Below are 16,639 nucleotides of genomic sequence, written 5' to 3'. Positions count from 1 at the left end.
ATCTGCTTTCCTTGAATGTTAAATTCTTTAGAAAGCCACAGCAAGTTCCCAAGACTGTCTGCCCTGACAACGGCATGCAGCTGAAAAAGCCTCCGCTAATCGATTGGGATGAAAAGGGAGGGAGGAAGGCAGGGAGAGGGAGGGGAAGGCTGCGTAGAGCTCCTACAGGAGTGCAATTCCTTGGAACAACAACAAAAATGCTGCTGCAAGGCAGTGGCAATATGGTGTCTTCTAAAAAGCAAGCACCGGAGCTCCTGAGGCAGCAGCCCCAGACAGCAAGACGTGCAGGCTACGTACACGACTGCTCTCATGCAGGCTGTGCTGGCTCAGATCAATTAGTGCCAGCTAAGCTGTGCTGGCTGCACATTCCCTGATTTCCTGTGGTTGTTTTCTAGCTGGGCGTGGGGAGAGCAGAACTATTTATGGAGGAGCTCTGGGTATTAAAGCAGTGTTGCGCAAATCCAAACGGCAGTGGGGTTTGGCATCTCAGCTGGAAGCAGTGTGGACTCTGGGAAACTGCCAAAAAATTCACACAAGCATCCAATGACTTAAGAAAAAAACAGGCAGAATTGCTGTCAAGTAAATGATTCATGGTTTAGCGCTACCTAGAAGCAACTGCTGTTTGGCCCTCCACTATTCATCCCGCACATACCACGTGCGCTGTGCTTTTAGGCAGAGATCGTGGCCGTTCGCACACCCCAGGTACACAGTGCCTGGAACGGTGCTGTGTGACACAAGCAGCTTTGTCACAGCAAAACAAACGAGTTCTAATGGCTCACGGAGGGCTGCGGGGAACAGGAAGCATAAAGCATATGCACAAACACGTTGCGTGACATGTCTACACCCAACAGACACAGAGCCAGCCAAACGGATGGCATTACATTTTTACGTAAAGTATTTGATCATGGTAAGAATGGTTCAGGCATAACTCTCTGAAACATAGCCTAGCAGGTAAGCAACATGCAGATTTTTCCCCCATAGGTGTTTTGATAATCTAGTTACAAACTGCTTATGCTTATGTGTGAAGAAAATGCATCTAAATAAAATAACTACTACATTTGGACATATTTTTCTTTTAAACCCATGGCCAAACTCTACCAAATCAATATTCTTAATACATGCCAGTAAGGCATGTTTCATTTTTTAAATTTCCATAAAACCAGTGTGTTTCTTTTCATTTGTTTTTTCTCTGAGCTGAGACAAACAAGCAAGCTTCATGCAGAGAGGGGAAAAAACTGCTCAATTCACACATCGTATGAAGGAATGTGTTTATTTGGATACAATCCCATCAAAAGCCTGATGATGAACACCCTGGTATTAGTAAATAGCGTTTTGCGTTGTATTTGTATAAAGTTTCTTTCCTCTTTTTTTTTCAATAGATCACCTTTTTAAAACATTATAACAAAAGGAAACCCTAAATGACAGTTTGCCAAGCACTAATAACTCGTAGAGCTTGACGATAAATCTGATTACAAATGTGTTTATTGTGTGAGCTGCACATGGAAAAATGCTAATTCACCATTCAACATTTTTTAAGCTGCTTCCAGGCCGGGAGGACTTAAATATTTCTTTAAAGTCCTTTTTTTTTTTTTTTTTCCTCCCTCTTCCTGCCAGGATCTAAATAGTTGGTGTACATTATAAACAGAAAGAGTGGCCAGTGGCCAGAAACAGTCAGTCTTTTGCACTTGCTAAAGAACAAACTGTACCAGTTTATAAACGGCACTTAAGTTGCCAGCACAGTATTTTAAGCATGAAAGAAATCAAGTAATAAATTTCAAAATGATGTTATTAAGAATAGCACCTAAGAAGTGTGAAGAGCTTTCCTAAATTTTAACAATTTAACGATTTCAAAAGGACCAACCTCAAAATACTGTCTTGTCACCATCACTGATACTAATTAAATGTCTTCCTAAAAATTTAGTGTATAATCTGCTAACTTACCAAGACTTAAAAAATATATTTAGCAGATATAAGAACGTTTTTCCAGATGTGTACACATTTCCATTACAGGTACACTAGGAAGATTATATCCATGTCTTCTTCCTTCTAAAGTCACTTCAGTTGTTGGACATATTTAAAGACTGTTTAAGAACAGGCCTGTGCTGTGCCTGCAGCACTTACTGTCCCTTCTTTGCTCACTTGCTCACTGATGCAGTCTCTAATATAATGAATAAATCATTAGGTGTTTGAAGAACAATGGTGGTGTAAACCCAGGGAGACACAAGAAGGCAAATATTTAATCTTCTTTGCATTAACACTCAAAATCCTTAGATTGGTAGATAATTCAGTGTTCTGTATATCACACTTATTTTCTAAATGATTTCCTGATGCTATCAGTTGTCAACCTCCAGGACGAAAATCAAGGAAGAATTACTGTGCTTTAGGTAAAGATGTACCATCGTTTCTTATAACCAAAGGGGCAGCGACTTTATCTCAGTAGCAGTTGGCAGTCATGGTACATTGCAGGTATTACATGACTGACCACAAAAATCTTAAAACTGGGCACTTGACTAAGCTTTTTAGAAACCACTTCTGCAGCCATGCTTTGCAGTTACTACTAACTACAGATGTAAATAACCTGGGGGTAGGTCAGATGCTTTCACTATCTCTTCTCCAAAGGAGATTCAGCATAAAGAGTAGCTCAAGCACATAGAAATAAATGGAAACGGATCTTTGAATTCTGATCAGGAAGTTACACATGGAATTGTTTTTTTTTTTTAAATCAATTTTTGAATCAATTTTATACAAAAACTTACTTCCCCTCCATCTGATCATCCATTACAACCACAAGCAGGAAGCACCCTTAAGCATCTCTTAATAATAAAATCAGATGCAAGAATGGAGTCACTCTGCTGCCTTAATCCTAAGTCATGCCATTTTTCCTCTACACTTGTTGAAATTCTAGTGAATCTTAAAAATCAAGTACTCTACTGCATTAACAAAGAAAAGAATAATCTACCTTCAAGCAACTTTCTAAATTAAATTACATTTATTTTCAGCTCTCAGCAATTTATACTCTTGTCTGCAGAAGAGCTTAGTAATGAAAGTGGATTACAAACTTATCAGATGGAAAATTTCTGCAGTTCTCTTTCTGCTTTGCTACCAGACAAGGAGGTACAAGAAGTTTTTCTGGTTTCCAGACTGAGTACACGCTACCTGAATGTAATCAACAATTAATAAGTTGACCAACATTTTTGTGTTATTATGTTCAAAGTAAAAGCAACACTGTGGTAAACTCTTGATGGTCTCAGGCTGCAGGAGTCACGCTCAGTTCCTGGTTAGGATGGCTTCCCTTAACAAAACATGGGTACTAGAAACCTCTCTTTTTCAAATCACAATCTACATTCTGGAGCCTAGCTACTTCCAAGGGCAGATTATGAACGCTACAAAAACAATGAAAATTCATTCAGGACATGTGTTTCAAGGTATTTTTACTGCCACATGGAGACCTGAGGTCTGCATAAGCAATAGCTGCAGCAAATTCCAAATACCTTTCCTAATATCTTCAGACTGAAGACAGGGTGAGAAAGGAGTAAGGAGTCCCTTCCTCATTCCGAATGATTTGTTTGTTACAAAAGGTATGTTTTTAAGCTGCCCTAAGCAAAAGGCTTATAAGGGACAAGGAATGTAAAACTACCCTGCAGGAATGTAACATTTTCTTGACCCTGTAATTCCTATATAACACAATCGCTGGGTTAAGACTACGTCTCCTCCCACAGTTAAAACTCATACTGAATTTTAAAACTTTTCCTAAGGAGTTTATTTTAAGACCATGATTTCCACATTCATACAGACCTCCCCAAACTAATTTAAAAGTTGAATGGGAGTACTCTGTGTCATGGCACATGCAAGAAGGCACGTGAGGAACAAGGTGTTGCAGAATCTGTGCTCTGGAAAACGCAATAGCTCGTGAGCCAGGCTTCCAGGAATTACTGATGCCAAGTGCAGGAAAAACAGGGATTATGACCCTCTGGGAGCAAAGCAGGAGATCTGGTTAAGCCCAGACAGAGCAGTGATCAAAGCCAGCACTGAGCACCCCCTGCAGAAATTACATTTCAGTGTACCATGAACTCCAGCTACTCCATGGCTGGTCAGAGCCCAACAACTATAAAATGGTCTCTTCTACTTTTCCTGCTAGACAGAAATAATACCTGCTAGAAATAAAGTCTTCCAAAGGCAATAAATGCACAGTGGCTTTAAAGAAGATAACCAATCAAAAAACCCTCCCCAGCAATGACCAAAAAGCCAATCCCCCCTCCGAAAAACAAAACACACACACACAAAAATGTGAGAAGGCTAGTTAAAAAATATTGTCAGCCCTGCCGTTAACTCCAGATGGTCAGAGACACCAGACATTGTCCACATCTGTTTTACAGTCCTCCTCTAAAATGGGTGCACAGTTGAGGGAGAGGTACATCAGATAACTCTCCCCACTAATTTAAATGCTGGCATGTCTAGAGGTGTATCAGGCAAAGACAAATGATCTGGACAAATCCAGTTTTGTAAGACAAGTGATCCTGTGATGACACCTGTGTTCTAAGATAACAGCTGACACTGGGAAATCATAAATGAAAGACTGAAATTATTTTAGAGACCAAAATTATTTATCAAAAGAGACGGGATTATCTTACTACCCTGGGAGATAACCAGTTACACACGCTGCTCACAATGATTGTAAGGGAACTCAGTAGCATTCAAACCAAAGCGCTTGACTTCAGTGATGCTCCTCTTTTTGGAAAGGGGGAATTGAAGGGACTGAGGCAGATGCTTTCAGACTCATCAATGGTTAAGAGACTCCCTAAATTATGTAAACAGAGAGGAGGGGAGAGGGAAAGTAAAAGCAAATGCTATTTCTCTGGAAGCAATAAGGTTTCATTGGGAGTACAAAACGACACGCCTAGCTACTTGTTTCTACTCAATAACAAGCCAACTCAGAGCCCACAAAACTGAAATGCGGAAAAAAAATTACCAACCTGAGAGTGCCTGAAAATAACCTCACCGCTTTCACTTTCTTTGCTACAAAACAGAAAAAAAACACAAACCAACATATTACAAATATAAAAACAGACTTGTCTTGTAACAAAAACAAAACAGACTCCCGCAAACACAGGTTTTTAGATGCTGCACACTTGATGCATTCCAGTAAATAAAGGGACACTGGGTTGCAGCACTTCGAGCTGCTAAGCTACCTGTTTTGCTTCTTCTGGAGAGCTATTTGTGAGAAATATGATGTCATTTAATTTTGTGCCTTTAATCCAAAGAAATACACCTCTCCCAACAAGCAACAGAGTTGTGGGGAGAAAGTGTTGTATCAGGGGAGCGGAGTGGATCTGTACAGGATAGTGAAGTACAAAAGGCTGGACTCCCAACCCAAAGACCAGGTGAGACAGGCATCTGTTGCTCTGCAGTCCCTGAGTGGAGTGTGCAGTTTCAGGCATCTAGAGCTGACTTCTTTTCAAGTCTGAACCACCAGTGTATTCAGTACCATTCCTCATAAGCTGGGAGAAGAGACGTGGTGGCATACAGTGCTGGGCAGAGCCCCCACAACATAAGCAGGACCTCCATACAGTTCTACCTTGAAGCTAACATGGCAGGTAATGCTGTTCTGCAGCATAATTAAACATCACCCTCATACTCTGTGGTGGAAGATCTCTTATGCTGTGCCACAACCAAAGGGAAAATAAAATGTACATATAATTAAAAAATAAATAAATAAAATCACCTTTCTTCAGACAAAATTTCCATGTCATCAGGTCCCGTTCTGTCTATAGGTCTGGATGAGCTAAAGCTTTCCATACTCTGTAATACAGTAAACATTAAAGCAGTAAGATACATGAGGGAAATAGATTCAAGCTACAGGCCATTAAACAGATCAAATATAAAAATATCCAACAGGACTTTGAGAAACAAGACAACAATCAGACTACTGCCTGTTGTATATGTATAACCAAAAAACTTGCAATAAAAATAACTGCTCGCTGCTTCCTTTGTCTCTTTCATCATATGACTTCAAAATGCCTGGCAGAATAATGCTGCACAGTACCCCTACAGTTCCCATTTTACAGACTGATACACTAAGCAAGAGAACAATTCTGTGATACGTAAAAGTCCTGTAAGAGCAGGTACCAAAATTCACAGCATCCTCCTGGCAGCACTCCTTATGCTCATCTTCAATAATACTCCCCCTTCTTCGCCAAAACCTTCCATAGTCTCTTAGGCAGCCAGAAGACGTTAGGAGTTTAAATAGACTGCTATATGCACAGAGGTAATGTTAAGCTCTGCTAATATGAATGGAGGGCAAGAAATTCAGCTGATGATGACAACCTGTTCTGAAATTTGACTTGGCTATCAACAGCAACATTAAAGCTGTTGTCTGATAAGAGCCTGACAAAGAATTGTGAAGACAAGCCAAACTCCGATATATCTTTGATGGATATAGGGGTCTTATACCTCTGGTTGCACACTTACAGGAACAGTTTTCAAAGTCAATAATGAAGCATTCTGCCTGCTTGGACTTCTTGGTCTGCAAGCTAAGAGGTGCTTTTCTGATTTATTCTGGTATTTTTTTAAGGTGCTGAAGAATGGGGACACAGAACTGTCCCTCTGGGCACATAAACTGTATGACGTGCTTGCTGCACATACAGGGAGAGTAGCACTCATTGTAGCTTACTGCAGGTGAAATACACAGGAAAATCAAATCCTTAATTTGAGTTAGTCAGAACACTTCTTTTTTCTTTTAATAAAGCCCTGTCACACACACTATATTTGTATGTAATACTTCTGTTTCACTGTCTTTCTGCTGACTGTGACTCAATCATACAGCATCTACAAAAAAAATATAAAAAAGCAAGCAGAAGTAAAGGATGCCATCATCGGTTTGGGTTGGTACTGAGTTTTTTCACATTGGAAATAAACTTCAAAATTGCCTCGATGTCATTGTTAGGTGCACTGTTGCAACAATTCTTAAAGAAATAAAACAAAGTACACATGACACCAGAGGTCGAGATTAGGAAACTGAAAGTTGCCACTTCGGGCACAAGACCAGGAGCTTTTCTACGCTGGTATTTGGGCAAGTCCCCCTTAACCAAGAGGAAGGAAGTGAGCAGAGCACAGTGTGGTTCATGGCCTGGGCCAGGAAACCTCACGCCACAGACATTCATCACATTCAGACATTCGTCACGTTCCAGCCTTGCCCGATGCGATTCTTCAAGTCCTAGTGATACCTGGCTACTTGTGTTTCTGAAGTGCAGTTACAAGCTTTTAATGCTTCCTGGTCGGTTTGCTCGGAACCAACAGGACTGACAGTTTCTCTACAGCTGACTTACGCTTTTGAGTCAGATGCATTTAGACAGCTAAGAGGAGAGCTTCCGCACACTGTCCTACATACTCTTTCAGGCTTTGAGCAGGAAGACTAAAATAAAAAAAAGGTGAGGAAGAAGCTGCAACATCACGAACTTGTTTACATGAGAAAGCGCTGTTAGTAAATGCAGGTTACGTCCTTTTATACCCAAGTAAGTAGTCCAGCTTGGGTTAGTATTTGTAAATGTAAAGACATAGCCAAAAGAAAGCTAAGCCACCACACACACTGCATCCTCCTGGCAGCCTCTGAAATGTAAATATTAAATAAATGCATTCATGAAAGCTTAAAGAGCAGTCTTTGCTCTTCATAGAGTAACACTGTGTCCTTCTCAAGCTGTTTCACAACAATGTTCCCATTTGACAATCCCACTGTAACACTTCCAGCAAAGCCAGCAAGGACCACACTCACAGGATGGTCATCTTGTTCGAAGTGCTCTTTATGTGGAGTTTGTTCCTTTTATGTTCCTTTCAGCCTTTGTCCCTCCAAAATTCAAAAATGATCCAAAAATGGATCCACAGTCTACAATTCTTGGCACCTTGCCATCTCTTTATCACAAAGAGAAGCCAAATCTGCCTCTCTCTAGGATCTCTGCACAGGGTAAAGCATAAGATCATTGCAGTTTTGTAACCTAAATCAAATTAGTCACAACACAACATCACATTAAGAAGGAACCCAGAGCAGACCCAAACTTAATAGAGTTTACTGAAGGAGATGCTCTATAGCTCAGAAGGCTAATCTTTTCACACAGCTTTCACCGTTATTAGTAGCTGTGCAATACATATATGGTACCTTCCCAGTAAAAGGTAGATGGAGGGATCATCTTTTAGACCAATGCACTCCAAAGTGTTTTGCAAACTGCAAACATGACAGTAACACACAGACTGTAGGAAAAAGGCATAAAAAACCCTTTATCGTCTTATTATCAAGAAGTCATTTGTGACCTATGGTTTCAGAACTCGGCAGGAATAATAAACTCAACATAAACACGTGATCCTACATCTGAGGTTCCAATCTCCTCACAAGAGTTTTGAAAGACTGTGAAAAAGAATTCCATCCTTTTTCTCTTTCCAAAATATTTTTCTAAATTCAGAAGACATAAGCAAAAAGTTGTGGAAAGAGAAGAATGACTGTGGTGGAGTAAGAAGATAATAATGGAAAAATACCTTCTCAGATGCCCTTTTACAAAGGTTACAAGCGCAGAATCCAGTGTTACCCACAATCCAGAAGAGTCGTATATGCCTTTACTGTAAGTGGCTACCAGAGGGAACCAGATGTGCACCAAAAAAAAAAAGATTTTCTCCCATCCTAATACTAGGTGTCAAATAGAACAGCATGCCAGCTTACCACAGGACTGTCTTGGTTGTCATTAAGCTCTGAAAGTTTGGTGCTGGATTTCTGCCGTTTTGGTTTATTCCTTTCACTAAGATATCCAGAGTTGTCTTGTAATTTTTCTACTTCTTGAGCAGTTAGAATACAGTCTTCAAGATTGCTGAAGCCAGAGGGAATGTTCTCCTTGTCGATGACTTCCCTAAAACAAAAAGCGACAGCGTTTAAAACACTCTCCCGCTACATTTATGGTAGCAATAGAGAAATGTATTATGCTGACTGGCGCAGTTCCGGCAACGTTTTCTACGCCCTATGAAACAGGTATCTCTGGTTCTTCCTAGTACAGCAAACAACGTACTCTGTGAAATACTAAATCCCATTGAGGAGTGAAAGCCAGGTGTATACACCTCCAGTGAGAAAGCTGTCAGGGTCAACATTTGGGACTTGATTCATGGAGAATCACATTGACTTCAAATGGAAGCTGGACTAGCTGCTGGTTGTCTGTAGTATTTTTATAAAGAATATGCTACATATTTTCCTTTGAGACATGTGCTTTTAATTTAGGAAACTGATTCACAGCTGTGGTCCAAGGATCTCCTTTGGTCCATGACACCATATAATCAGCCCTCTTTACTCATTCTCAAACACAAGAGCTTCAGCCAAATGCTTGATTCTATCTTGCATAATTGCCAAATAAGAAAAGGGAATGCATCTCTGCAACAGCAACACAACTGCTAGGACAGAAGGCTATTCTGCTGTGTCAGGAAGCTAATGGGACAGCTACCTTGAAGTCATCATGTGATATGCTATCTGGGTCTCCCTGAGCTAGCTGGGTTTGTGTGTGTTTTCCAGAAGCTTGGCATACGGCTTATCTTTCTCTGCACAATTATCCTGCTGGATCTACCAGCATGCAGTTTTGTCTTCACAACCTTTTCAGTAGTCTTCCCTCTACTTTGTGCAATAATGAACAGACACATATAAAACACATCACTACATTAAGGAAATAGAAGAAACACAATGCATCTCATTCTTTACCAACCCTATCCCTCCAGGGGCTAAAGACTGCTCACATTTGACAACAAAACTGGAACGTTTACTAACTTCTGTATGTGCAGCCGCCTTACACAGTGCTGTGTGACTCTAAAGCCTGCTTTCACAGGCAGCAGCACAACTTCTCTAAACTTGCAGTAGTGTGATAAGAAAACAGTTACTCTGCAGTATCTGGACAGTGCCAGCATTACAAAATGTTCAGATCAAAAACAAAATGAGAAAGTTCCAGTGATTTTCTATATCTCAAATCTCTAGGGTTGGTCACTGGAAGAGAGATAAAATAAATGTATCGTATATTGTATTATACGTCTATGATCAAACTTCTAAGATAATCCACTTGCCTTTCTGTAAGTTTTTATAATCCCCTAAGCAGACCAATTACTTATATATAGTCTGTAGATCATGTAGTCTGCGAAGCCTAGGAGTTCATGTATGTGTTTTTGTGATGAACACTCTTGTATTAATACTAGCTGTATTAATGCTGCAGTCCCATCTTGTGACATTACAAATCCTCTTGTGATCCATCACAAGGCAAGGAGATGAAGTCACTGATAACCAAAGAGGGGAAAAAAAAAAAACAAACACAAAAAACCTACTACTGGTTTTGAAAGGAATTCTGAATTTTGACAATTCACCCACAGGAGTTTCAGCAATCTGACCTACGGGAACCAGGGAAAACAATCTGAACCCCAGCCAGCATTCAAAACTTCCATTATGTTATAAATCCTTGGCTCATGCTTTAGGGACTGAACGTGAACAACTGCGTCAAGATAGGCTAGAGCGCTCTGAAGGCAGTTCTGTAACGCAATGTTGAAAAAAAACCCTGCAGTACTATATGCTTCCAAACACGTACACTAGCCAGTCTCTGACCTACTTACCTGCAAAGCCTGTCAGCAGGGCTACTAAACAAGAAAAACTACTTCAGAGCTACTGCCAGGTACTCGAGTGACTTGCAACTGCTAATTTCCCAGTCCATAATCACAGCATGTTTTCATTTGCTATGGAAATGCTTTTTTTTTTTTTAATTTATTTTGTAGCTATGGATTATTATTATTTTTTTTAAACTGACACATTTTGGAAAATAGCACAGCTACGGTATTCAGATGAGGTACTGAAGGTTATGCATCTATGCAAAAGTGGCTTGGTATAGGAAAGTGCAGATCCAATAGGATTTGTGGAATTCAGTATCCAGGAAAGAATAAGAGCCTAGATCTGTATTTCAGAAACTACCTTGAAGTCCTAGCAATCCAATACTACAGTCAAGTACAGACATTCTTTACAAGAATTATCACAGTGTTTAAAGCTAGATGTATGTCTAAGCACTAATTAGATGATGGGCTTGCAAAATCTCTAGTTACAATTCCTAAAGATAGCTATGTCTTGGGCATGTGTTTTTTAAAGCTGTGGTGGTTTGTACCACACCTGTACCACACAATATATGCCACAAGTATAGCAGTATGAAAGGAAAAATAGGTATTATTTTTACTCTTTGATTTAATGAAAATCACCATTAAGTTACGTTTAATGTTTGTGTAATGGTGGATAAAAAAATCCTAGGATCTGATTAATCAAAAGGCTGATTTCTAGTTTCAGACGAACTCCCAGGGCTCCTCAATAAACCCGATTATAAGCTATACCTACACATACGAAAGGACAACTTGGTCTCATTTTGAATTCAGAAAAGCATCTAAAAACAATGTTTTTATCTTGCAGAAAGTTACTGACTCTAGGGCCAATTGCTTGGGGATTTCCACTAAAATAACAAATACTGTAATGAAACAATTCCAAATTCATTAAGAACTCTACTATACTGCTTTAGCTGACTTCTTATCATACTCTGGCCCACTCAGTTAGCTCTAATAAACTCCACATTTCACAGCTCTACCTGATGCAACAAGGCTTCTGTTCATATCAGAACTACCAAGCAGTGCCTAGATAGAAGACATAACTAGGGTACACTTAATCAAATATACTTTCCAAAACAAAGAAATCAGGATCGTACATGTCTCTGTTTCTCCGGGCTTCCTCCTGCTCTTTGTGATGTCGCCTCCTCTGCCTGGCAGACACATTAGAAGAGGCTGATGATGTTCCCGATTCAGAGTCCTCTGAACTCTGGCCGCCTGAGCAATGAACATCAAAGAGATGCTGCTCCACGGCTGAGCGGATTGTCTTCTCTAAATACCTGTCAAGCCGAAAAATAAGGTCAATTGAGCTCAAAGATTTTCTGGAGCTCCCTCTCTGCAACAATAAAGGCTGGATATTGGAGGTTTATGTTTTATTATGAATGGCAAGACAGTATAAAATGTACTAGGATCCGAGACATTTGCAAAGAGCTAAGCCAAAATCTTCAGATAACTTGATGTTCAGGTTCCTCAGAAGAGCTGAGCTTTCCCAGTTCATGTTGCCTTTGTTTATTTCTAGGGCTGCCTGAACCTTCTGTAAAACAACTGCTTTTATTTACTGCAACTTTGGTGTCTAACTTTCACCCTCCACTTTAACATTCCTTGCCCTGACAAAATCCTTTTTTGCTACCCAACCATGCTGACGCTGGTCAAGTCTATGGTGCAATCCAAGTTCAGTAAGGCAATGGATCATCTGCAAGAAGGTGATTCACTGCTGTCTCACAGGGGGATGAGAACACGTAAACTGTACCTCACTGTAAACTCATAGTGTAAAACCACACGTTTAACTCAGTGACCAAACACGGATCTGGTTCTGAGCTCATGCTGGTTTTGCACTGTTATTGTGCCACCACCTGCAGTCCCTTCTTGATGTTCTCTCTCGATAGAGCTCATGCCCACTGGCACTGAGATCTTCCACACAAGTGACAGCATAGGAGCCTCTGCAGTTCCATCAGTTAAAGCTGTGAGGCTACCTGAACTTTCAACATGATCAAATCTGCTTCATTATGGTACTCACATTTTCTTGTAATATTTCCTTTCTTCCTTAACCAGAGGAACTTTTTGTAGACAAAATCTAAATAAAAAAAACCACCTTTTTCTTTTTTCTCCTAAAAGATCTTTTGGAAACACATTTCCCTGCCCCATCCATGTTTCTTGCAACGAAGAATGAGTTTTTCTAAACACAGCTGACCAAGGCCCCTATATAACTTGTAGTGCTTTTTCCATAATTAAAAATGTTATTTGCAAGATTTGCTGGTTAATTTTTAACTGAGTAGCTGTAAGTATGTATATCTTTACCTTGTCTGACTTCTCCAGAGAATTTACAAAAATTATTGCTAAATTGATATAGTTCTGCTGAGACTGCAGTTACCAAAATGTCAGAAGGTCTTAGCAACTGCAAAAAAAACGCATGGTTTAACTTGGCGAGCATGTCTGTGTTTGATGTATTGACAAGAATCAACTCTGCAAACCCACCAGCCTATGGAAACTTTCAGCTCTGTCAGGGGAGCCAGCTCTGCTGCTATCGCTGGCACAGCACTTACTGTAATGGGATCAAGCCCCGTTCTCCACTGGGACGGGACAGGGTGCAAACAAGAGCAAGAGCACAACATGAACAGTTTCTCTAAATAAGCAGGATCTGCCTAACCAAAACATCACATGCACAGTGCACGGAAAGAACCAAGGACCTGCGAATTTTTCAGGAGGAAGTAATTTATAATCATTGCAGATGCTTTGGTTTGGGAAACAATGTCTTTTTTGCTTGTGTAAGAATCACCCTTAAGGAGAAATCAGAGACCAGCAATACTTTAAAAACTTCAAGATACCAAAATTGTACATACAAAATAGTAAAAGAGACACTTACTCTCCTGTAGCAGGCATGTTACTACTGACTTGTGATACATGGGAGCTGTGTAAAAGAAAAAGAGGAGAAAGTTAGGTCTACATATTGCAATAATGTCTCAAAACACTTGTTCTTTGCAGCACTAAGAAACAATTTAAAGATGTGAGGCTGTCTCAACAACAATTGCATGCACATGCCACAAGTTTTACCCTTAAGGAATTTTTATTCCCACAGTGATGTGGCACATATTGACAATGCCAATATCCTCAAGAATTACTTTGCCTGTCATTTCCTAGCAGTAGGCCAGGAACTAAATGGAAAGTATTTCAACTTCAGCATATATCAGAGTTTTTGCTTTCTTAAGAGCTTTCCGCAGCTGTATGTAGGTTGTTTTAGCCTCATCACAAAAAATCTTGACTTTTGAGGCTGACTTGAAAACATATGAAAGGGGACTTAATATTTAAGAATCTTTAAATATTAACGTGATGGGAAAGGAAAAATGGTCTGTTCACAGTTCTCCTCCTGCAGCTCTCTGACATTCATGTTCATGCTTTACATTTTTAAAAATAAAATGCACGGTCTCTTCTTTTCCTTTTCCCTCTCAGTCTGTTTTCGGGCTCTGAAGAGCTCGCATGACTCTAAGTGTCATTGCTTGCTGCTTAACACCCTTCTGAACAAGCTGACGTGCCGCCTTGCACAGCTGTCACAGCTTTCCTCCCTCTGCACAGGGCCAGAGTCAGTCTGGCCGAGCCAAGTCCCGTCTTGCCCCTCTTCTCCACTGCCGACTCGGCTTTGCAGATAAGGTGACACTTCACGACCATCACCCCTGTGATCTTCATTAATTAAGGCAAACACATTACAGGCCTAGAAGGTTCTTTTGGCTTTCTCCCTGTATCAGCAGAAGAATCAGTAGTGTGACTGGCTGATAAATTCCAGAAAAGTGAACCGTGTGGATAGGTTATGAGACACACTGAACGCAAAACGTGCTTTCTGCCAAAACAGTCATTCACTGCTTTCAGTCGTCATGGTTTTCTCACAAACTGGTTCAATGCAGAAGAACCAGTAACAACCAACTTCCCTTAAATAACCTGCTTCCTCTCTCGCTTCCCTTGAACGTTTAATACTTGACCGTACAGATCCAATGCCAGCTAAGAAGCTGCGACACTCAGATGATGACTACTCTGGCTCCACTGCTTTTCAGTGTCACTTCTGGTGGAAGGTAGGCAATAGAGAATGGGAAGGGTAAATTAAGGATCACTACGGGTCAGTTTAAAAACAAGCTCACTCTCTGCTCAGCTCTGCCTACAGAGACAAATACTCCTCACAAATACTCAGCTGCGTATCACTCACATACACTTCTGCTTTCTTCGGCTGAGCCAGTACATTCGCCGTGGTTTGGATAAACCCATGCACCCTACCACACTCATCCCTTCCAGGCCTTCCTTCGCTCTGTGCCGATCTCTAGGCCAGACACAGTCCCCTGGAGCTGTGGCACAGCATGAAAGCAGTCACGTATTTGCCAGCATATTCCACGTTACCTACACAGCACCCAAGTAGCTGTGTCATTCAGATGAGTTCATGAATGGGAGACACACAAACAAGTATCAAATTGCTGTACTCATTATTATGAACGCTTATTATTATGGACATGCAACCTACACGCAGAGAAAAGAATTGCAAGATCTCTTTCTTCCCCTATTCACTCTCCTGACTATTAACTATTGCATGGATTTACAATTTGAAGTGCACATTTCAAGCACCCTATTTGCTTTCCTGCTTATCTACATAAACTTTGGCCTCTTCCAAGCCTGAAACTTTTTTTTTTTTTTTTTAATGATCTGGTCTCTCATGGGAGATGGATTAGGAAGCAAGCAGCAGGCTAAACCACATTATAAGATACAATTTATCCTACGGCTACTCTGCCTTGGTGTGGCCTCACCTCTAGCACTGTGTGCAGTTCTGGGCACCACAGTACAAAAAGGCCATGAAACTGTTGGAGAGTGTCCAGAGGAGGGCTGCAAAGATGGTGAAGGGCCTAGAGGGGAAGACGTACGAGGAGCGGCTGAGGTCACTTGGCCTGTTCAGCCTGGAAACAGGAGGCTGAGGGGAGACCTCATGGCGGCCTACAGCTTCCTCACGAGGGGCAGTGGAGGGGCAGGCGCCGATCTGTTCTCTTTAGTGACCAGTGACAGGACCCGAGGGAATGGTGTCAAGCTGTGACAGGGGAGGTTCAGGCTGGATATCAGGAAGAGGTTCTTCACTGAGAGGGCTGTCGCGCACTGGAACAGGCTCCCCAGGGACACAGTCATGGCACCAAGCCTGTCGGAGTTTAAGAAGCGTTTGGACTGTGCTCTTAGTCATAGGTCTGAATTTTTGTGTAGACCTCTGTGGTGCCAGGAGTTGGACTCGATGATCCTTGTGGGTCCCTTCCAGCTCGGGATATTCTATGATTCTATACTGCCCTGTGGGAGTAAGTTAATACTGTATCAACTGTATCATACTGTATCATGATTTATTCTTCCCAGAGCAGAGAAAGCAGGCCATGCCCAAAAGAGCCCTCTTGGCATGCCCTTCTGTGGAGCAAGCTGCCTCAGAATGGCTGCTTTGTTCATTAAATCATCTGGACAATGTGAAATCATGTTCTACTTTGGTTAATTACTTTCTCCTCACGTCTGCTTGATTTCACTGATACGTAGAGTCAATTATCTCCACAGCTAGATTATTAAGTTATGCAGCTGCTGGAGAACACAGTGAGAAATGTCAACTTTTGATATAAATTAAAGGTTCTCCTTCTTCTGCCTGCAACAGAAAGCAGCAGGAGAGTTTTCCAGTGCTGGAGACTTTTACTTTCAGAGAATCAGCCACAAAACCTGCATCAATGCACAAAGATGTTTTAAATGCTATAAACTTTTTTTGACCCTCATGCTTTTCCTTTTGGGAAGTCTGATCTCTGGCACTTCTCAAAGTTTTGTGACCTGTTTACTAAAGCATTTTGCTACTCTCACACTCCTTCATATGTGCCCCCTCTGAATAATGTCTCGTTTCACACATAATTCTCTCTTCTATTACCTCTTCTTCCATGTTGTTTCAATCTCAAGTATGGAAAGGTTGCATTTTCTGCCAGCTTTAAGCACATTACGTTTCCCCTGCTACTCCAGC

The 16,639-nt window shown here is 41.0% G+C and overlaps 1 protein-coding gene across 15 annotated transcripts in view; it reads right to left on the bottom strand.

The window, feature by feature from the left end:
• The window catches only part of FAM13A (family with sequence similarity 13 member A), a 133,975-nt gene that overhangs the window by 30,428 nt on the left and 86,908 nt on the right, over positions 1-16,639 (bottom strand). For 12 of the 15 annotated variants that reach the window (XM_083835820.1, XM_083835819.1, XM_083835811.1 and 9 more), the window contains 5 exons: positions 13,502-13,546; positions 11,739-11,918; positions 8,705-8,888; positions 5,723-5,799; positions 4,974-5,016 (listed from right to left, as the gene is read on the bottom strand). In XM_083835820.1, the coding sequence (XP_083691946.1) occupies positions 4,974-5,016; positions 5,723-5,799; positions 8,705-8,888; positions 11,739-11,918; positions 13,502-13,546 (529 nt within the window). The remainder of the gene's footprint in view (positions 1-4,973; positions 5,017-5,722; positions 5,800-8,704; positions 8,889-11,738; positions 11,919-13,501; positions 13,547-16,639) is intronic. The other 3 variants (XM_083835825.1, XM_083835823.1, XM_083835824.1) reach the window with 1 other exon arrangement.

This window comes from Anser anser (assembly GCF_964211835.1).
Source record: "Anser anser genome assembly, chromosome: 4".
NCBI lineage: Eukaryota > Metazoa > Chordata > Aves > Anseriformes > Anatidae > Anser > Anser anser.
Note: the sequence above shows the minus strand (reverse complement) of the source record. Positions and strands in the feature narration are given on the sequence as shown.